The 24,004-nt window shown below is 41.9% G+C and overlaps 1 protein-coding gene across 1 annotated transcript; it reads right to left on the bottom strand.

Moving 5' to 3' along the window:
- Nucleotides 1–276: 276 nt before the first annotated feature.
- On the bottom strand, nt 277–22,857 carry rskra (ribosomal protein S6 kinase related a). The gene is made up of 13 exons (XM_028572736.1): nt 22,805–22,857; nt 16,739–16,878; nt 13,859–14,099; nt 13,684–13,768; nt 13,536–13,604; nt 12,866–12,935; nt 2,843–2,950; nt 2,021–2,061; nt 1,911–1,938; nt 1,488–1,577; nt 1,137–1,225; nt 936–1,047; nt 277–834 (listed from the first exon to the last, which is right to left on the bottom strand). Exons 1-12 carry the CDS (start codon nt 22,855–22,857, stop codon nt 973–975), a joined length of 1,089 nt encoding a protein of 362 aa, XP_028428537.1. The 3' UTR covers nt 277–834; nt 936–972.
- Between the last annotated feature and the right edge of the window lie 1,147 nt (nt 22,858–24,004).

Genomic DNA, 24,004 nt, shown 5'->3' with positions numbered 1-24,004 from the left:
GTAATGTAAAAGCCCAGTGATATAGCTTAAAATTCGGAAGTGCAAGTCCACCAGCGAATCTATCTCGTTGCATCGTGGAAAGTTTAAGACGTGGACGTTTGCCATTCCATACAAATTTAGTAATTATGCTCTGTAGCCTATCCCAAAACCGAGAAGGGGGAGGCAAGGGTAGCATAGAGCTCACAAAGTTAATTCGAGGGAGTACATTCATTTTGATTAAGAGAATTTGGAAGTGAAGAGCAATTATCAAAGTTATAATGATGATCATTTAAAAGATACCCTTCAACTTTGCTTTATTATATACTGACAGCAATAAAAATGGAGCAGAACGTGGTTGAAATAATAAGCCAGTTGGCTGCAGGAACACAGCAGGTTACACATCTGTAAATACGGTTAATACAGAGGAAAAGACAACTTTCCCCCACTATAAAAATATAAAAGCAAAGTCTAAGACATTGTGATGTGTATCAGAGAAATATTCATTATCTGCAGTTTCTCATTTCCAGTCAACTTCTTCTCAGAAACATAGTCCAGTCTTATGCTTTACAAGCCTGCTCTGTAGCTGGGCTCAGGTCCATGTTGGCCAACGTAGGAGACAGTTCGGAGAGTTGTCGGAGAATGAAGGATTTTATCGCAGTCAAAGTTAGCAAAGTAGTCCAATGAAAGGCCTCTCGTTGCTTTGGATGTCCAATCAGGATGAGTCCTGAGCTCCAGGATTACTTTAACAGGCATCTTTTTAAGGATGAGAGAGTCGAATGAAGTGCCACAAAAGAAGGCCTGCATCTTAAAACACTCCAGGTTACGAAGCCGGTTCAGTGGGTTCTTGCACAAAAGCTGCATCAATTAAGAGGAATTGAAACAGATACATATGATAATATTTCTATCAAAGGGGAGGGAGAGTATACATCAAAGAGGGGAGAATCATATTTACACACCTCGGTGAGCAGTAAGATCAGAGCAGAGCTGAAGGTCTCAAGGTAGGACATATGGAAACTCTGTGACCGTGTTCAACATGGTGCTGTGGTCCAGCTCTGCAGGTACTGGAAACTGTAAAAGGAAAGATGCTTAGACAGGTGTACACAAACCCCAGTGACCAATAATTGAGCTATTAAAATATTAGGTTTATGTGCCATCACCTCTCCTGTCACCAGTGAGAACAACATAATGCCAAAAGACCACCAGTGCGCAGCGTGGTTGTACGGACCCCCACTTAAAACTTCAGGAGCTATTCAGACAGAACGGGAAAACAAACTTCAAGATACTGAACCATCATAACTCAGAGAAAGACATAAAATGCAGCACAGTGGAGCAAAAAACACCATACAAATTGCATCACAGGTGCATCCCATTCATACCTGGGTTAACCAAATCCAATGGGAGCGAAACGCAGGTGGGGCTCCAATTGTTGGAATATGAAGCATAAAAAATGTAGCTCAACCAGTCACAAATGACACTCTCCAGGTGAGAATATGAAACCAAAATCTCACCCATGTATTGGATGGTCCCACATATTGTAAATGCCCTTCCTCCTCGTTTCAGCCGCCGCGAGAGTCCAAAATCAGACAGACGAAGGTGGCCTGAATCATTGAAAACACACGCTGAAATTGATGTAGGACTACATACTATTTATAAACTCGATGATTTAGAATGAAGACTCTTGAATGTTCGCTTATGGTCAGAGTTTTTCTCATTAAGTGATCAATTGTATTTATTTGTATTGTATTTTTTATTTAGTGGCGGGCTTATGAGTTACACCAATGTCCTATTGAGATGTGTGGTAGTTTGTGTGTTGATCTTATTATTGCTGTGGCAGTTCCTCCTTTGAAGATTAAAAAAGTTAACTAATTTAATCTAATGACCAAAATTATTGTTTTTACAAGCCAGAGGTCAAAAATATAGACAAGCATTACCTTGATCACTTAAAACAATGTTATCCATCTGAAAAGGAGTACAATTATTATCAAAAAACATAAATACACATATATATAGGAATACGTACAGTACATATCAAACATCATACCTTTACATCTCTATGTATGATCCCTACGTCATGCAGAAATCCTAGAAATAACAAACAAAAGACAGAGAGGGAAAATGTCCATGTTTAAATTCTCTTTTTAACACAGTGTCCAACTCAAACCTGATGTCTCAACACATTTCAATGCTAAAGGTCAACATGATCAACTCTCATTGTTCACTCTGAGCTTTTCTGATCATACATTTTTGATTATAAAGCAGGTTTTGGTTACAATATCAAGAAACTGTGCATTTAAACAAGCCGTCAGGACTTTGTGCTTGAGCACCTGCCCCTTTTGCCCTCAAGGCTAAAGTGCCCTTTTGTTGTCCATATTTTGTTCATATTATTTTGTTGACGATGGACCACAAGTGGTCAGTTTAAGAAGAATATTTAACAATAATAATTAGCTAGAAAAAACGACCTAGACCTTCATATCACATGATGACTAGGGTTATTGCGTGACAAGTGTCCCATTCATGCCAGGCGCGCCGCTTGGACACAAGTGAGTCTGTCGGCGGCCAACAGAAAGTGCTGCTACAGTGCCGTTACAGTCATTCCCCGGCTGCAATGACTGCAGAAACGCCAAGATTGCAGATGCAGAAATCCCAGAAAACGCTGACCAATCAGAGCAGACTGCGTTTTTTCGGGAGGGTGGCTTAAAGAGACAGGCGCTAAATGGAACGTTTCAGAGACACAGGGTGAATACAGGTAAATTCAGACAGACAGTATAAGAAAAATTATGTTTTATTTTATTTATGTTTTTTTTTAATGTTTTTGAACATTAAAGCATGTAAACATGTTCTTAATATAAATGACAATACTAACCCAGCGCACTGCCCAGCTCTGCAGCAAAAAGCCGAACCACATCCTCCCCAAACCGGCCCTTCAGTAACCAGTAAGTGTACAAGTCTCCGGTGCTGCAGTAGTCACACACTGCAGAGGACAACACACACACACACACATAAAGCACAACTATTTAAACTGACATACAGAGAGAACACAAGAGAACCTCTTCTCAAGTCTCCAAAAGTCTAAACACATTTTCTGCTTTACACACATTTTGCAATTAAAAATGGCATTTTTTAAATGCACTGGACACAGTTCTCTGCATAAGACATAACAATCTGACATAAAGTCATATGTTGGCCATTCAAAATGACACTACATGAGCTGATTGGCCATTATATGTCCCACCTGGCCAAACACCTCAATCATTAGGCTCGTTCGAGATGAGCCAGGTCTGTGCAGAATCGATCACCGGCGATTGCCGCCCAATGCATGCCGGTTAGATTTGTGTACGACTTGATCCGACTTGCTCTGACGTCATGCACACGTGGGCAATGATAATCTCACGAGATCAAGGCAGCCGCAGTTTATAGAGCCAGGCGCTCCTTCACTTGGGGTAAGGACTCATTCCCTACCTGGAGAAGGCATTCCATCGGTTTCCTGCTGAGAACCATGGCCTCAGATTTAGAGGTGCTGATCCTCATCCCAACCGCTTCACACTCGGTTGCGAACCGATCCAGTGAGTGCTGAAGGTCGCAGGCCGATGATGCCATCAGGACCACATCATCTGCAAAGAGCAGCGATGAGATCCCCAGCCCACCAAACTGCAACCCCTCCCCACCCCGACTACGCCTCGATATCCTGTCCATAAATATTACAAACAGGATTGGTGACAAAGCGCAGCCCTGGCGGAGGCCAACCCTCACCTGAAACGAGTCTGACTTACTTCCGAGAACCCGGACACAGCTCTCACTTTGGTCATACAGAGATTGGATGGCCCTGAGTAGAGACCCCCTCACCCCATACTCCCGCAGCACCTCCCACAGTATCTCCCGGGGGACCCGGTCATACGCCTTCTCCAAATCCACAAAACACATGTAGACCGGTTGGGCATACTCCCAGGCTCCCTCCAGGATCCTTGCGAGAGTGAAGAGCTGGTCCGTTGTTCCACGACCAGGACGGAATCCGCATTGTTCCTCCTCAACCCGAGGTTCGACTATCGGCCGAACCCTCCTTTCCAGCACCTTGGAGTAGACTTTACCAGGGAGGCTGAGAAGTGTGATACCCCTATAATTGGCACACACCCTCTGGTCCCCCTTTTTAAAAGGGGAACCACCACCCCAGTCTGCCACTCCTTTGGCACCGTCCCAGACTTCCACGCAATGTTGAAGAGGCGTGTCAACCAGGACAGCCCCTCCACACCCAGAGCCTTGAGCATTTCTGGACGGATCTCATCAATCCCGGGCTTTGCCACTGTGTAGTTGTTTGACTACATCAGTGACTTCCGCCTGGGAAATCGACGACAATCCCCCATTATCCTCCAGCTCTGCCTCTAACATAGAGGGCGTATTAGTCGGATTCAGGAGTTCCTCAAAGTGCTCCTTCCACCGCCCTATTACCTCCTCAGTTGAGGTCAACAGTGTCCCATCCTTACTGTACACAGCTTGGATGGTTCCCCGCTTCCCCCTCCTGAGGTGGCGAACAGTTTTCCAGAAGCACTTTGGTGCCGACCGAAAGTCCTTCTCCATGTCTTCTCCAAACTTCTCCCACACCCGCTGCTTTGCCTCTTTCACGGCAGAGGCTGCAGCCCTTCGGGCCCTTCGGTACCCTGCAACTGCCTCCGAGTCCTCCGGGATAACATATCCCGAAAGACTCCTTCTTCAGTCGGACGGCTTCCCTGACCACCGGTGTCCACCATGGTGTTCGTGGGTTACCGCCCCTTGAGGCACCTAAGACCCTAAGACCACAGCTCCTTGCTGCAGCTTCAGCAATGGAAACTTTGAACATTGTCCACTCGGGTTCAATGCCCCCAGCCTCCACAGAGATGCACGAAAAGCTCCGCCCGGAGGTGTGAGTTGAAAGTCTGTCGGACAGGGGCCTCCTCCAGACTTCCCAATTTACCCGCACTACACGTTTGGGCTTACCAGGTCTGTCCAGAGTCTTCCCCACCCTCTGACCCAACTCACCACCAGATGGTGATCGGTTGACAGCTCTGCCCCTCTCTTCACCCGAGTGTCCAAAACATACGGCCTCAGATCAGATGAAACGATTATGAAATCGATCATTGACCTTCAGCCTAGGGTGCTCTGGTACCAGGTACACTTATGAGCATCCCTATGTTCGAACATGGTGTTCGTTATAGACAATCCATGACTAGCACAGAAGTCCAACAACAAACAACCACTCTGGTTTAGATCAGGAGGCCGTTCCTCCCAATCACGCCTCTCAGGTGTCTCCATCATTGCCCACGTGCGTTGAAGTCCCCCAGCAGAACAATGGAGTCCCCCACTGGAGCCCCATGCAGGACTCCAGTCAAGGCCTCCAAGAAGGCCGAATACTCCGAACTCCTGTTTGGTGCATATGCACAAACAACAGTCAGAGTTTTCCCCCCCACAACCCGCAGGCGTAGGGAGGCGACCCTCTCGTCCACCGGGGTAAACTCCAACACAACGGCGCTCAGCCGGGGGCTTGTGAGTATCCCTACACCCGCCCGGCGCCTCACACCCTGGGCAACTCCGGAGAAGAAAAGAGTCCAACCCCTATCCAGGAGTATGGTTCCAGAACCAAGACTGTGCGTAGAGGTAAGCCCCACCAGATCTAACCGGTAGCGCTCCACCTCCCGCACCAGTTCCGGCTCCTTCCCCCACAGAGAGGTGACGTTCCACGTCCCCAGAGCCAGCGTCTGCCGCCCGGGTCTGGTCCGTCGAGGCCCCTGACCTTCACTGCCACCCATGTGGCATCGCACCCGACCCCAACGGTTCCTCCCACAGGTGGTGGGCCCATGGGCTGGAGAGATGGGAGCCACGTAGCTTGTTCGGGCTGTGCCCGGCCGGGCTCCGTGGCAAACCCGGCCACCAGGCGCTCGCCGACGAGCCCGCCGTCTGGGCCTGGCTCCAGACGGGGGCACCGGGCTTCCTCCGGGCAGGGTCACTTCATCTCTGCTTAGCTTTTTCATTGGGGTTTTTGAACCATTCTTTGTCTGGCCCCTCACCTGAGACCACTTTGCCTTGGGAGACCCTACCAGGAGCACAAAGCTCCAGACAACACAGCCCTCAGGTTCACAGAGACACACAAACCTCTCCACCACGATAAGGTGATGGTTCACGGAAACCCATGCTAGTTAACATTAGTAATTATTGATCACTAACATGCTAGTTAACATTAGTAATTAAACCTAAACAGCTATTGTAAGTCCAAACTGCCTGCGAGCTTCTCCTGTACTATACGGTAATTCCTCTACTGTGGGACAGTAAGTTTCATGGTTATGACCCAATCTTTAGCCTATTTTTATAAAAGCGTCTGCTACGAGGGAACGTGAGGTACAAGGTAATGGAGCCTTTTATACATTGTCGTGTGTCTTTAGAAATAAACAACGGACAAAGAGTCTTTAAACGCTTCAGATGTAAAGTTATTCTCTGTCAAAGGGACGCCAAAATGAATGGGAGTCAATGTGATGCTAACGGGAGGTGATATTGTTGCAGCATCAAAATGGCGCCATAGGAGGTTCAAGTTCTGAAGCGAAGCTTACCCCCATTGTGCAAGACCCAGGCGGACCCAGGGCATGCTGGGAAACGCCGGTCTCTCAGCTGATCTAACAGCTGATTGGTTCAGAATCGACTCAACATGATGACGTTTTATATAAACTTTTTATTGATTTTGAATTGGAGGGATTTTAACTGCGATTTGTCTGATTTAAAAGCTTATTCTGTACAGAACACATGCTGTGTGGCTGATAGTTATGTTTAGAAGTCAGAGAGACTAAATCTGTTCAGATTGGACTTCCGGATTAAGCATGGTGTGAGTAGGCACACATGAGTGTAGCTCCCGACCTCTTTCGTTCATTTAGTCATTATTCTTTCGATATTTATTCATTACAGTTGATTATCTGGTAGCTGATACTACTTGAAATAAGGTGGAACTGAAATGACAAGTAGAAAGCAACTTCGGAATAAAACTGGCGACAAAGACTGTGGAGCTTCGAGCAAGACCGATGATATGGCGTCTCCAGCCGCGCCGCCCCCTGAGGGCTTAACGGCTCTACCTGAAGATCTCGAAAGGCTCCAGTCAGTGCTTCTTTCTGATATGACGCAAGTGGTTCACTCACTTTTAAATACAGCATTGTCACCTGTGAACGCGACACTGGAACAAGTTAAATCATATTACGAAATTCATGATGAGCGGCTTTGCGAGGTCGAAGATGGACTACATGACTACAGTGATAGGCTGGTGAATGTTGAGGCTTCAATGGATGCACTACTGAAAGAGAATGTATCACTGAAGGAAAAGCTGGACGACCTTGAAAATCGCTCACGGAGATCTAATATGAGAGTTGTGGGCATCCCCGAAAAGTTGGAAGGACAAGATCCAATTAAATTTATGACAGATTTTTTTGAGGAAGTACTGGGGAAAAATTTCTTCAAGTCCTCTTGTTCTTTCTCGTGCCCACCGAGTCGGACCCAACCCAACCTAACTGGTCTGGCTAACCAGACCAAACCCAGTATGTTTCTGGTTCTTTTTCACTACTTCCAGGACAAGCATCGCATCCTCCGATTCAGTAAGCAACAGCGAGAGTTGCTCTTTCGCGGACGCCGGGTGTTTTTCCACGAGGATTTCAGCGCTGAGATGGGGAAAAAGCGAGCGGCATTCAAAGATGTGAAGTCCCGGCTCTACGAAAAGGGAGTCAGATTTGGCCTCTTGTACCCTGCTAGGCTTCGGGTCTCTCACGAAGGGAAAACACACTTGTTCAGCACGCCAGAAGAAGCCAACGAGTTCTACCGTTCTAATTGGGGTGAAGAATAATGTGCAAAGACTTTCTTTTTCTGTCCCTCGGGTAAGAAGGAAAAAAAAAAAGCATTTCAAACGGTTTCATAGACTTTAATCAAAAAGCTCCATATTGTAAAGTTATCTTCCAACCCGAGGTTGCGCTGGTACTGTGTATGTAAAATCGCACATTCCATTTCTCCTTTCTTTTTTCTTTCTCTTTTCTTTTATCTGTTTGGCTAGATAGCACATAATTTTTTGACACCGTTTTATATGACTTTGTTTGTTGGTTCGCATTCTTTGGAAGTTTTTTGGTATGTTTCATTTGCGATCATCCTCAGTTGGGGAAGTAGATCTAGGTATAGTAATGTTTAATCTTTTCTCTCTTTTTTTTTCTTTTTGGGGGGTTGGGAGGGAGGGGTGGTTGGCAGGACTGTTTACCTCTGGTTTCTTGTATCTTATTTTGTCATTTACAATTCATGACTACAATTTGCTTTAGATCAAAACCCATGTATGCTTTTAATTTAGGTATAATATAGTTAATATAGGTGATGAAGATAGAGGTCATCCTGTGAGACTTATGACATGGAATGTCAGGGGTTTAAATGGTCCCGTTAAAAGAGCTAAGGTTTTCTCCCATCTTAAATCTTTTAATTTAAATTTTAATTAATAAAAGAGTACAGTTTTTACCTTCTGATACAATCTGTGACCCTAATGGCCGTTACATTATTGTTTCTGGGTCTCTTTTTCAAATCCCAGTGGTTTTAGTTAATGTTTACGCTCCCAATTGGGACGACGTCCAGTTTGCAAACAGTCTCCTATCGATAATTCCCAAGCTTGATACACATCATTTGTTATTCGCTGGGGATTTAAATTGTGTTTTTGATCCTCAGCTGGATAGATTCAGCACTTGTAGTAATGTTTCCGATATGGCAATAGCCTTCTCTCTATGCAACAGAACGGCTGTGTAGATCCTTGGAGATTCTTAAACCCGTTGGCTAGACAATTCTCCTTTTATTCTCATGTTCATCATTCCTTTTCTAGACTAGATTATTTTTTTGTAGACAGCTTGTTAAAATCAATGGTTAAGAAAGTTGACTACTCAGCTATAGTTATGTCCGATCATGCACCTGTGGTGCTGGACCTGCAATTCCCTTTGAACATCAGAGAACGACCAATCTGGGCATTTAATCCATTATTGCTATCAAACGATAAGTTCTGTAACTTTGTTTCATCTAGTATAGATAATTTTCTGGAATATAATAAAACAGATACAGTGTCTTACTCGTTACTTTGGGAGACTTTAAAGGCTTACTTAAGGGGTCAAATAATTTCTTATACATCGTATCCTAACAAAGAACGCAAGAAGGAGCTGAAAACACTCTCGCAATCCATATTAGATTTAGACAGACAGTATTCGGAAGCTCCCACAGCTGAACTACATAAAAAAAGAGTTGAGTTTCAGACAAAGTTGAATATTTTATCCACTTCTCATGCAGAACAATTAATAATGAGGACGCGTGGTCTTTACTATGAATATGGAGACAAATCAAGTCGGCTCTTGGCTCACCAGCTGAAACGTCAAACTGCCTCCCGTCTTATTTCTCAGATAAAAGACTCAAATCAAACTCTAGTTAGTAGTCCAAAAGATATTAATACAATTTTCAAAATCTTTTACTCTTCATTATATACTTCTGAATTCCCTTCTCATACAACGGATATGGAAAATTTCTTAGACAATTTGGATATTCCTACTTTGCAATCTGACAGAGTAGCAGATTTAGAACGTGACCTTGAGATTGAAGAGATTTGTAGGGCCATTATGGCAATGAAGAGTGGTAAGTCCCCAGGCCTCGATGGGTATCCCATTGATTTTCATAAAAAATTTAAGAAGAAATTCGCACCAATTCTTTTTGAGGTTTTTAAAGAATCCTTGGAGGCAGGTTCTCTGCCTCCAACTTTTTCACAAGCATCTATTACACTCCTTCTCAAACAGGACAAAGACTCTACCCAGTGTGAATCGTATCGTCCTATATCTCTCTTAAACACTGACATTAAAATTGTAGCTAAAGTGTTGGCATTCCGTTTAGAACATGTCCTCCCCTTGATAATCTCAGACGATCAAACAGGATTTATTAAAGGTCGCCATTCTTTCTCTAATATTCGTAGACTCGCTAACATAATGTACCTTTCTGATACTTCTCCGCACCCGGAGGTAGTTATCTCCTTGGATGCGGAGAAGGCGTTTGATCTAATTGAATGGCCTTATTTGGTTTTGGTAATACTTTTACGTCTTGGATTAAATTAATATATCGTTCCCCTTCGGCATCAATTCGGACTAATTATTCTCGATCAGACTTTTTCCCATTAACACGAGGGACCCGTCAGGGATGCCCACTGTCCCCACTTCTTTTTGACATTGTGATTGAACCTCTTTCAATAGCTTTGAAAACAGCCACCACATTCCAGGGGGTAGGAGAGGGGGTATTGAGCATCATGTGTCTCTATACGTCGATGACCTTTTGCTTTACATCAGTGACCCCCGTATCCCGTTCAATTAATCAAACTATATCCTCTTTCATTTGGGAAAATAAGACCCCTAGAGTTAACAAACATATTCTTCAGAGGTCCCGTGATGTAGGTGGTTTAGGCCTCCCAAGTTTCACCCATTACTACTGGGCGTCAAATATACAGAAAATATTATTTTGGTTTCATTGCCCAGAAACAAATTGGTGTTTAATTGAAGCACAAACATGTCACTCCTCCTCTCTCCCTGCTTTAGTGTATTCTTCCCTACCTTTGAAAGCTTCTCGATTCACATCTAACCCTGTAGTACTTTCTACTCTTAAGATCTTTAATCAATTTCGCTGAAACTATAAATTTACATCAGCATCAGTTTTGGGTCCTATTTACAAAAATCATTTATTCCCCCCTTCTACAACAGACCCATCATTTAGACAATGGGTAACTTCCGGGTTATTATGCATCAAAGATTTATATACTGAAGGTATATTTAACAGTTTCGAGAACCTCTGCAGACTGTTCGACCTCCCACAAAGCCATTTTTTTAGATACTTTCAGATTTGTAATTTTGTTAACAAGTTTCCACCCTTACATGATTTTCCCCCTACCTAGCCCTTAGACAGTCTTACTCTCTCTTTAATAATACGGAATTGATTTCCAGATTGTATTCCCAGCTCGTGTCTTTGAAAGGGTATGATCTGGATAAAATTAAATCCAAATGGGAAGATGAACTGGGCATAAAGTTGTCTGAGGCTTTCTGGAGGGAGGCGCTCAAAAGGGTCCACTCATCGTCATCCTCTGTTAGGTTAGGGCTCATACAATTTAAAGTGCTTCACAGGGTTCACTTGAACAAGGAATGGTTAGCGAGAATATATCCCGGGTTAGACGCAACCTGTGATAGGTGCTCTTTCTCCCCAGCCAGTCTAACACACACATTTTGGTCTTGCTCCTCTCTAAATAATTACTGGGAATTGTTTTTTAAAACTATTAGTGAGGCCCTTGAGGTGGCACTGCGGCCTTGTTCTTTAATAGCTATTTTTGGATTTCCCAGTGACTCTATAACAATTACCCTAACTGCAACCCAGAGGGACATCATTGCTTATACCTCCTTATTGGCCCGCAGAAGAATTTTGTTAAGTTGGAAATCCCCTACCCCACCATCTGCAACAGTTTGGCTAGAGGATGTGATGTTCTTTTTAAAATTAGAAAAGATACAATTTTCACTTAAGGGATCTGTGGACAGATTTTATTTGAAATGGGAACCTATTTTGTCATATTTTAAAAATTTGAAAGAATTACCCAGCTAACCTATTTTCCATGCATCTCTCGCTTTATACCCTTCTGTAACACTGTATATGTTGTTTTGACCCTTGTGTAGTTTGTCTCACAGAATGGAAAAATTATTACTATTTTTATTTATTTTCAGTTTATACTGCAATAATGATACTTTTGTCACCAGTACTTTTGTTTAGATTGGTATACATGGGTACATGCCTTGAAATGGTATAGTGACATAATGGTTATATTCTGTCTTTGTAACCAGATGCATTGTTATTCTGTTGTAGTCAAGCTGCCCAGGGGAAAGATGTTTTGGGGGTGAGGGGGGGGTCATTATAGTTAAAAACACAGGAGAAAAAAAAAAAGTAACTTTCATGGTTTCAATGTATAATGCTTTACTCCTCAATTAAAAAAAAAAAAAAATCTGTTCAGATTATGGATCATCTACAGTGTGTTGTTAATTAAAATCAGCACCAGATCACATGTAGAGCATTTTGACAGCTACTCTGTCTTTATAAAAACAACTGGAGACATATACGGGTCTGATAACATTTTAGTAAATCGGAATCGGACCACAGTGTTTCTGTCACTTCCGGTTCATCCTGAAGGCTGCTGGAATCAGCTGGAAAACTGTCTGACTTGAGAGCAGATTTTTGTTTCAACATCATGTGTGTGTGTGTGTGTGTGCAAATAGTTCTGTGCATTTGAACAATCTGAAGAATTTTCTAGAATTTGAACTATTTTAGTATTATAGTAAAGCATACTAAAGATGAGAGTGCTTTTCATGATGCCCAGCAGTGTGTAGTTGGTTAGACAAAGATCTGGTAATATGAATGAGGTGTGTGCCATTTGGTGCAAAAGTTTGATTTTGATAATGCTATATGTAGTTTTGGTTGCAGTGCTTCATTGTACAGGATATATGAGGTATTTCGCAGTTTGGGTGTGAATTGTGTTAAGTATTTTGATAAAACCAGCCTAGTTTGCAAAATTGTGTTTTAGCAAATGGAAAAAAACTGTAATACACTTTAAATGGATAGATATCAATGTATGATCATGGTTGGTAAACACTGGAAAGTCATGCAGGCAGTGCAGAATCTGAGCTTTACCCAGCACTCTCATTAGATGGCAGTGCACCTCTTCCATATCACCACTGAGATTTATCCAGACTACTTTATGTTACTATGGGACCAGAAAGACCTCAGAAACTTAAAGAAGAAAAGGATAGTTCAAGGGAAGAGGGGTTGAACTGTGCCAGCGTTTATACTTATGCTATTAACTTACTAATGAAGAGATGGTGCTGTGTCTGCCAGCAGTCCTGCAGATTGTGGATGAATGGGTGTTTGATCTGCCGCTGCAATGCAACAGTCGACACACAGAGTGAGAGTGAATCTAACACTGAGAGGTGGACAGGGAACTTCCTATAATCCAAATGATATACGTCTAAAAGAGTGAGGACAGAAAAATACTGAATCATTCAGACATCATTCAAACATTTACCTCTTTGTTCTTTGATCATAACTGCACGTCTGGACATCACTTTCATCTAGCTCGTACTTTGAGCCATTTTTAAATGTTTTATTTAGATTTTGACTGTTGAGTAATATAACTTATACTTAAGTATGTAAGTAGGTCTGCAACTCATAATTCTTTGCATCATAGTTTAACCTGCAAATTATTTTCTTGATTCACTGGTTTATTTATTAGTCGAAATGCCAAACAGTTCTGAAAAAACAGCCATCAGGAAAGATGTGTCCTTAGAGCTTGTTTGAACCAAAAACATTAATTTACAACCATAGGCTATGATAAGAACAAGCAATAAATCTTTATTGAAATGATAAATCAAAATATAAATCAAAAAACGAAATAGTTATTTCAGTCAACTAATGGTTGCAGCGCATAAGAACAGTAAAGTAACAGTACTTCCACAGCTGAGAGTTTTACACGGCGATACCTGAATGATGACTTCTTCTTTTGACTGCTCCAGCACTCCATGTTTTAAGATGTCGGACTTTGGTAGAACCTGTGCAACAATGAAAAAATGAGTACAAAAAAAAAGTATTTTATGTTGTTCTTCTTGCTGCTATAGTACTAATTATTACCTTAACAGCATAGGTCTTCTCTTTGGTAATGTCCTTCACTTTCAGGATGGGTCCATATGAGCCTTTGGCTATGAAACCCAGGATCGGTGAGCACAGATATAATCTCAATGTTTCCACTACTTTGCTTTATTTAAAAATGTTTAAATTGTGCTGAACCTTCATGTGTTGTGGTACCTGGAAGTGGTCTCGTCCAGGAAGTCCACGCTGTGGGAACTCAGGCAGAAAGACAGATGGAAGCTGGATGAGTCGTCTCTGTGTCCTCTGGAGGCAGCAGGAGTGTGGGGACGGGCGCTCTGCTCTCCGGTCCCACAGGCCCAGAATACACCGCTGAGTGTCCCAGTCTGTGTGTGATGGAGCCCCCCCATGTCTGAGAGGAACCCATGACTGAGTCGACGCTGAGCTGCTGCTCCCTCCCTCTAGACAACAATAATGCTTTATAATGGCATGAGGGGTGGAATGTAATTAAGTTAATAAATTCATTAAGTTTGATTGTATGCCACTTTATATACTCCAATACATTTTAGAGGGAAACACCTATTTTTCTGTTTTACTACATTAATTTCAGAGCTAAAGTAACTTTGCAGATAGATAAGCATTTGATTAAAATACAATCTGATTCAATCAGCTATATCACAATTCTTACATGTTAATGCATGAGTACAAATAGTCATATGATTAAATGTATAATAATCTATCTAAAAAGAGCCATTTTGTTGCATTATGTCGGTTTTCTTTTGATACTAAAAGCACATTTTGCTGATGAACTTTTGTGCTTAATAAAGCTTTTTAATACAGAACATTTTAACATTGCTAAAATGTTTACTTATGTGAAACATCTGAGTATTATTTTCACCATTGCTTATAATAGGGATGATTTCATAAGATAGGCTATATGCATGCAAATATTATTTTAAATCATCAATTCCATAGTCACCAACTCTATAATAAATTTTCAGGCTGTAGTTACTTGTCTGCAGTTCTGTACAAAGATCTAACAAAAACAAAACTTTGCATAATATACTGCATACCTTCATACATAAATAGAAATAAAATCTGCAGCAGCTTCATTCAGTCTAAGAAATGTAATAAAAACAAAATGTAGGAAATTACGTTTTTAACTGTAAAAAGACAATAATAAACACATTTTCCAATGATTATGATACCTGAAGCTGATAACCAGCTGCAGCCATTTCAATCAACGCTGCACAAAATCAAAGAGAGCATCAAAAGGAAGGCCAGTCCCTTTTTGACAAGACTTTACTTCGATGCAGTGGACATGACTCTCCGGCCCATGCAGCTTGTGTCATCTTGGATTATACACAATCTGTGCAACATGGATTTCTTTATATCTCACTCCCTACCTTTTAAAGAAAAAGACCTAACTGTATGTACATTTTCTAAAAACGCTTCAGAAAAACATCCAATGCACAAGATCAATATTGTGTCACTGCTTCAAACATCTTTGTAACCTATTGTTACTATCTGTTATAGCTATTACTTATTAGCTGACATTTACTCATCAACCATATCCATGATATATCAGCATGTAAATACATCCAATCAGACAGACTCGGACCGACTCACCTTACTGCGTTTACTGATGTCGCTGCCCATAAAGAAACCAAAAGGATTTCACGCAAAAATGAGTACGAAAAACAAATTGAGCTCTTCCTCGCTCGGCCATCCAGCCAGCCTCTGAGCCACGTGTTGGTGTGTTTTTGGGTGGGAGGAGAGAGAGAGAGAGAGAGAGAGAGAGAGAGAGAGAGAGAGAGAGAGAGAGAGAGAGAGAGAGAGACAACCAGGCCCTGAGGTTAGCCCTGTGCAGAGTGATGGAGGATCTCAGCCAACACTCCCCCACCCAGAGCTACCAGCTGCAGACTCTACAGGCTGAGGTCCACGCCCTGAGACAAGAGCTGGGAGATCATCGCCCCCTAATGTGCGACTCAAACGGGAAACACATTGACTTAAAACGCCTCTTCCCAGGGCAAGAAGCAATGAAACTCTGGAGCCCTACCACGAAGAAGGCTATTGAGCAGCTATCCAAACAGAGGTATCAAGATGTGGAGCTACACAGGGACCAACGACCTGACTGCAAGGATCAGCGACTTACCAACAGCACTGTGGCAGGTGGCAAGGAAAGCGAGAGAGAAATACCCCAGAGCATGAATAACTATATCATCTTTACTTCCAAGGACTGACACACCCCAACACACAATTAACACAATCAATGCTGAGATTAGAAAGAAATGCACACAACTGCAGAACATCCATGTAGCCCTCCACAGAGACATACTTCAGCAGCACCTATGTGACCACATCCACCTCAGTGAGAGAGCTGTGGGGCTATTTGCAAAGAGCCTCAAAGACACAGCCCTAGGCCGAGGCACATCCACATCCACACCTGACCGCAGAAGAAACTCCACTCAATCAGGAAACTCTTCACCCACGCAGACGTCAGCCTACCCAGCAGATGGACCCTCAGCAGCCCCACTACACAAAACAACCACAACAACAGTACAACCAAACAAACCAAGAAATCTACCTAACACAACCCACTATCCAAAGAGAGAGTGCTACCTACCAGCCACAGCCCCCCCCTCCCAGAGAGACTTATCTACCTAATGAAGTCACCGTCCACAGTGGGAGCTACCTACCTACATGCCTCAGCCCCCCAGCCAAAGAGAGAGCTACGCCATAGCTGCCAGAGCACCAATACCACCATCTGCCCACTGGAATCCAAACCACATAAGAGACCTAGTCACCTTGCTGTGCACAAAACTGTTAAATTAACATGGTCCTTCAAAATTATTAGAAACCAAAGAACACATATATGTATATAATAGCCCAGCCAGCAATGACATGTGGGGCCCAGATGAGGGCTTCATGGGCGGCAAATGTGGGCCCCATTATGGCCTTGCACCCAGGATCCACATTGGGGCAAGCCGTGGAAGCCCAGACATACTAAAAGTGGGACCTGTTAGGGTACTGCATGGGTCTTAATTGGGCACTTCATGTCAGACCCATTTGGGCCCCACCTGCCCTTCTTTGAGCTTACCAGTGTTGTGGATTCCACACCCTGGAGTAAGGCATGCAGGCTGCAGGGACAGAGGGGTGGCGTCTGGAACTACAGCAGCTTTATAGGGGTGGTGGCTAAATTGGACTCTACCACTACTTGTTATGTCAGGGGGGAGTTCGCTTTATTTGTCCTCAAGATATTTGAGTTTTGATTTGTATTGTCTTTAGTAAATTTATTCAGTTAATGTTAATTAAGATTACATTTCTTTTGGAGTAAGTGTTTAGTTGTTTTCTTTTGTTATTTGTAATTTACATATTAGTGTTATTGTTAGTCTCCCCCTGGGTGTCAAACCTGGTCTGATCACCCAGTATATAAGTCCCCTTTGTTTCTTGTATAGGAGGTCAGTTGTATTTTTGAGTTTGTTATGTTCAGAGCTTAAGTTCAGTTTGTTTGTTTGACCTCTTTTAAGGGCCCAAACTTTATCTTTATTTGTTGTCAGAATTTTTTGTGGGTAAAATAAAAACCCCTTTTTTGAAATCTCCTTGCGACTCCTCATGCCTAACTGCTTGGTCCCTGACAAGCACCATGGATTTCTTTTCCAGTTAGTGCTCACCTTTCTTTGAAAAGAAGTCAGTTACCAATTGTTTCCCCTCATTCTGTTTTCTCTCCTCCTGTCTTTCCTTTCTTTTTGGTAGCATGATTTGGCTTTCTTTTTGAAAAAGACATTTCTACAGCAGAAGTTTGCGCTCCACCAGACGCTCAACTGAACTAGCTAACGTAATGCATGCAGGTGGACTAAACCATTTGGCACATTAGCAAGGGGGGGGGGGTGAGACCTTTTTGTATACAAAATAGTCAGTCAATCAACCAAGTTATTCTGCCAATACACTAGCTTTACATTTCATCTGATATGCATTATGAAATGTTATTAGGAAATAAAAATATGCAGACTTTTCAAGGGCCCTGGTAATCAGTATTGGTTTTACCCCGGTCCGATGCCCCTGGTGTCTGTGCTGCTGCTCGTCTTTATCCAGAGAGAGCGAACACTAAGCGGCGCGCGGGTCTGCTCCAGAGCTTCGTCTATCGTGATATATTAATTATTGTCCAACCTCTCCCGCTGTTTTTCCTTTTGGTTAGATTCTACATCAGATTAAACAGCACAAACCAAAAATACAGACCACTGTACAATCTGCCGTGTTATTTTTCTGGCAAAATAATATTTCAACTCACCTCAATTTGTGAATGTCTGATAGAAGTTCTCCTTGAAGTCATGTGAAGTGCTTTCCGAATGGACTGCTAACGTTTTGAGCGCGAAACAAGGCCTTTGCATACAGGCCCCTTATAGATGTCCTAAGAACTGCCTAACCAAATAACAATTAAATACAGTAAAATTCGTAAATTGAGAGAATTAACAAACGTTAACTGCTCCGCTGGCTTCATTATGAATGAGCCTAATTAGGTGTTGTGTGCATAACAGGCGGAAAGAGTACTGAAAATCTGTACTCAAGTACAAGTACTGTTACATTGCTAACATATTACTTTGTTACAAGTAAAAGTACTGGTGTTAGAGAAATACTCAAGTAAAAGTACAATTTGTAAAAAAAAAAAAAAAAAAAAAACTCAGAGTATTAGTTACTTTTAACCACCGTCACTTCTCCAGACTAGGGCTTGATGTGTGTTTTCCTTTACCAAAAGTTAAAATGCCAACAATCTATTAATCATTAATAATTGATTAGATACAAAACAAGTGTTTTTCCCTCATTTTTTTTTTCTCAAACAGATCTACTGTACCTTTTACAGCCAACACATCAGTCATTGTTGGTGTATGAGCTACACCTTGATAGAAACACATGCTACTCCTTGGTCCAAGGACATCTATCAACACAGAAGTGGAAGACAGATTGATGATGAGGCCTCCTGCAAGTCCTCTTCTAACAAATATTGAATTACAATTTCCTAAGAGGTAATAAATGCATCATATTCATGTCCATAAAGGGACTAGCTGTCTGTGAGCTATTTGGCCTCATCTTCAAAAATGAAGTACCGTAAAACTTCGAATAGGATCCCAGAGTTTTATTTGATCAAATAGACCATTGGGACAGGCATCTATGGGATGTGGATAACCGTATGGGGTTATTTGTAGGGATGCTTGACATTTTATTTTTGTACCGATATCCGATATACCAATATTGTCCAATGCTTAATTTCCGATACCGATATTAGCCGATACAGATACGAAACATATGATCGTTTATAGGCTTACTGTCCACTGTTCCATGACTCCCTTGATTGGTAATTTGAATGTTTTGAAGGACTAGCCAGCAACCGTAGGCTAACTGGGGTGCGGTGCTTACTACCCCTTCGAGAGAAGATGCCAACTGAACATTTCTTTGACTGAGGTAAACTGAAAACAAATATCCACACAAGAACAAATTCAACTCATTCCACTCATTGGGGCTTAGATCTGCCCTGCTCAAGAATTTATTTACTCTACAAACCCTGTGTGTATGCTGGTTGGCCAACAACCTACGCCCAAATTTTGTCTGCATTCGCTTTGAGAGGAAACAAGCTTTCCAATAAGGTATAAAATTACATACTTTAGTCATTTTAAACCATTTCAAAAACCGATACCGATATTTACCGATATTGAATTTTAAAGCCAATATCAGTCGATAATATCGAGCATAGTTATTTGTCTAAATATGTGTTTCTGCCCCAAGGGACAGGCGTCTGGGACTGGGCTATTATTTGAAGTGTTACGGTAGGCCTGCAACCTTTCTGAGAGTCCACTAATCAGCATAATTCAACACAGCGTAAACTTTGACATATTTTGAAGTTTTTTACATTTTTGGGAAGTTACATTTTTCATTTTCTGCACAACTAACAAAAATGACTGATGGATTGTTTTGGCGAAAGATCTATGCAATGTTTGTTCTTTGGTGACTAGCGTGACTTGAAATGTATTGAGTTACAATTACTAAATCTCAACATGCTTGATTAGCCTAAATGTAGAGTTACTACAAGTTACTAAAAATTGTACAGTAAGTAATTACATAACTCAATAGGCCTACATAGTTACTTTGCGCCTCTGCCATGCAGGACCCATATATGTGTTCCCAGATTAAACCCATGCCCACATGGCCCATAAAAATGCCATGCAGGATCCATATATGCACTCCCAGTTCAAACCCATGCCCACTCGGCCCATAAATGTGCCATTCAAGACCCATATATGTGTTCCCAGTTCAAACCCATGCCCACTTGGCCCATAAATAGGCTATGCAGGACCCATATATGTGTTCTCAGTTCAAACCCATGACCAATTGGCCCATGCCTGTCCCTTATGGGGCCCATGTAATCAGCTCATATGGGCTTCCTATGTGGGACTCATACTACAAAACCTACATGGGACCCGCTGATTTCACCCAGCCAAAGCCCATGCCCACACAGTAACCATGGAACCCGTACTTAACCCATCTGGGCCCCACATGTCATTGCTGGCTGGGATGTCAAGATGTACAAAAAACTTCATTAGAGCCATACCCTAAACCCAACATGAAGTCCGCCATTTTGAATTAAATGTTTGAAATTAGTGTGATTTTGGCCATTTCCACGTGTTGTACTTTAACGAACTCCTCTTAGAGATTTCATCCGATCAACTTCAAACTCGGTCTGTGCCATCTTAAGATGTTAAAGATGAAAAGTTGTTAAAAGAAAAACTTTTCGTCATAGGGCGTGGCTGTGGCAGGGCGGCCATTTTGTGCGTTTCACCGCCGAAACAGGAAGTGGGTGTAACTCGAGTGTACGTTGTCAGATTACCTCGAAACTTTTCAGGATTCATAAGAGTCCAACCCTGAGGACAAATAAAGGCTGATATTTACTTAAAGTCATAGCACCCCCTAGTGGCAACAGGAAGTAGGCCTAAAAGTCAAGGTGCTATACTTTAACGAACTCCTCCTAGAGATTTCATCCGATGGACTTCAAACTTGGTCTGTACCATCCCAACACCTTAACGATGAAAAGTTATTAAAAGAAAAACTTTTTGTCAGACGGTGTGGGCGTGGTGGCCATTTTGAGTGTTTAGCGATAAACAAAGAAGTTGTTGTAACTTGAGCGTACGTTGTCGTATCTGCCCGAAATTTCTCACGATGGACAACGGTCCAGGCCTGAGGACACCTACAGGCCAAAATTGACTTTTGGTCATAGCATACTCAGCCGCCCCTTAAACTTTAACCACGCCCACTTACTCAGGCCACGCCTCCTTTCATAACATTTGAACCGTTTAAGGTAGAGTCTTGTGTGAGGTGTCATTGAACTCGGCAGAGAGTTCCTTCTTCATTGGTGATGGTTTGGCCCACCCCCCTATGCTTAAGCCACACCCCCTTTCATAACATTCCAACCGTTTAAGATATACCCTTGTGTGAGGTATCATTGAACTCAGCAGAGACTTCATTCTTCATTGGTGATGGTTTGGCCCACCCTTCTGTGCTTAGCCATGCCCCCTTTCATAAATGGTGACCCGTTTATGGTAGAGTCTTATGTGCGGTATCATTGAACTTAGCAGAGACTTCCTTATTCATTGGTCATAGTTTGGCACGCCCCCCTATGCTTAAGCCACGCCCCCTTTCATAACTGGGCCCGTCCATTGCTGCTCGCAGCTTTAATGTTAATTTATCTTTAGTTTGTTTTGGACTGAATTTATTCCACAAATTCCAGAAGACGTCAATGGTTGGTCAATGGCTTCTTCTATTTTGTTAATCTTCAGATCTGTAAAGCTCTTTTTTTTATTGAATAGTATTTTGTAGTATTTTAGTGCCTGATGGTATTGGACCCGTATTTGACTCTCATGGGGTTCTCTGTGTTTTTGGTTAGATAATAGTCTTTGTTGTTTTCTAGCATAAACACATTCATTATCATACCATTTTTCTTTTAAAGGTTTGTATTTTGTTATTTTGTTACTATAGTTAATTATTTTGAGATTTGATTTTGTAGCTAATTCATTCAATATATTGTTTAAATGCTGTGTAGTCAAATTTACTCCATCTTTTGTGCATGGGAATTTGTAGAGATTAAGTTTTGATCTGATTTCTGTACTGTCAAGTGCAGTTAAATAATCCTCTATGTTGCTGCATTTTTTCCATATATATTTTTGGTGGAGGTCATACATTTTGCTGGTTTCTGATTCTGGTAAAATGCCATACTTTGTAGACGTATTTAAATAAAGTTTTGTTTGGCAGTGATCTGAAAAGGGAAGTTGTGGTAAAACTACAAATGCATTGATGTCCTCTGGGTCGATATCGGTTATGGTATAATCCACCACACTGTTACCTAACACAGAGGAATAGGTCATTCTCCCCAGAGAGTCACCACGGGTCCTTCCATTAACGATGTATAAGCCCAGGCTTTTCCATATCTGGAGAACTTGTTTTCCATTTTTGTTTATAATATTATCAAAACTTTGTCTTTGTGGTATTGTGTGAGCTGGGACTGGGGAGATTTGGCCGAATATGTATTTGTTTCCATCTATTTCAATGTAGTCTTTCTCTTTTCCAGTTCTTGCATTGAGTTCTCCACATATTAAGATGTGACCCAATGACTGGAAATTAATCATCTCCTTTTGAAGTTCTTGAAAAATCTCCTCAGTGTAATAGGGGGAGTTTGAGGGTGGGATGTAGATTGCCCATAAATATATATCTCTGGTACTATTAACTATACCTCTGTTGACTTTTATCCAAATGTGAGTTTTTTAACTGGTGAGATATCATTTTTTTTATTGTGCTTTATGCCAAATTAATGTTCCCCCTGAATCTCTTTTTTTTTTACAGAAGGTACAGAAAATTTAATGTAATTATTAGGACAATTAGATAGTAAATATGAATGGTTCCATGTTTCATGTAGAATGATGATATCTAAATTATTTACACTTTTTACAAATTCAGGATCTATAGTTTTATCCCCAAAAGTTGTGGAGTACAAACCCTGGATATTCCAACTACTAATTGAGAATGACATTTGTCTAGATACAGGATCTGTGTTTCACATAGAAATATACAATAAAAAAAAAAAATCCAACTCCAACGATATTAAGTACTATAATTGCTGTACCTCCCAGCCAGCAATGACATGTGGGGCCCAGATGGGTTAAGTACGGGTTCCATGGTTACTGTGTGGGCATGGGCTTTGGCTGGGTGAAATCAGCGGGTCCCATGTAGGTTTTGTAGTATGAGTCCCACATAGGAAGCCCATATGAGCTGATTACATGGGCCCCATGGGGGCCTTCATGGGTTTGAACTGAGAACACATATATGGGTCCTGAACTGAGAACATGGGTTTGAACTGAGAACACATATATGGGTCCTGCATAGCCTATTTATGGGCCAAGTGGGCATGGGTTTGAACTGGGAACACATATATGGGTCTTGAATGGCACATTTATGGGACGAGTGGGCATGGGTTTGAACTGGGAAAGCATATATGGGTCCTGCATAAACGTTTTATGGGCCGAGTGGGCATAGGTTTGAACTGGGAACACATATATGGGTCTTGAATGGCACATTTATGGGCCGAGTGGGCATGGGTTTGAACTGGGAACACATATATGGGTCTTGAATGGCACATTTATGGGCCGAATGGGCATGGGTTTGAACTAGGAATGCATATATGGATCCTGCATAGAAGTTTTATGGGCCATGTGGGCATGGGTTTGATCATGGAACACATACATGGGTCCTGCATGGCATTTTTATGGGCCAAGTGGCCACGGGTTTGAACTGGGAACACATATATGGGTCTTGAATGGCAAATTTATGGTCCGAGTGGCCATGGGTTTGAACTGGGAACGCATATATGGGTCCAGCATAGAATTTTTATGGGCCATGTGGGCATGGGTTTGATCAGGGAACACATATATGGGTCCTGCATGGCATTTTTATGTGCCGAGTGGCCATGGGTTTGATCTGGGAACACATATATGGGTCTTGCATGACATATTTATGTGCCGAGTGGGCATGGGTTTAATCTGGGAACACATATATGGGTCCTGCATGGCAGAGGCGCAAAGTAACTATGTAGGCCTATTGAGTTATGTAATTACTTACTGTACAATTTTTAGTAACTTGTAGTAACTCTACATTTAGGCTAATCAAGCATGTTGAGATTTAGTAATTGTAACTCAATACATTTCAAGTCACGCTAGTCACCAAAGAACAAACATTGCATACATCTTTCGCCAAAACAATCCATCAGTCATTTTTGTTAGTCGTGCAGAAAATGAAAAATGTAACTTCCCAAAAATGTAAAAAAACA

Source organism: Perca flavescens, chromosome 3 (assembly GCF_004354835.1).
Source record: "Perca flavescens isolate YP-PL-M2 chromosome 3, PFLA_1.0, whole genome shotgun sequence".
Classification (NCBI taxonomy): domain Eukaryota; kingdom Metazoa; phylum Chordata; class Actinopteri; order Perciformes; family Percidae; genus Perca; species Perca flavescens.
This window is presented reverse-complemented; position numbering and strand designations above follow the sequence as displayed.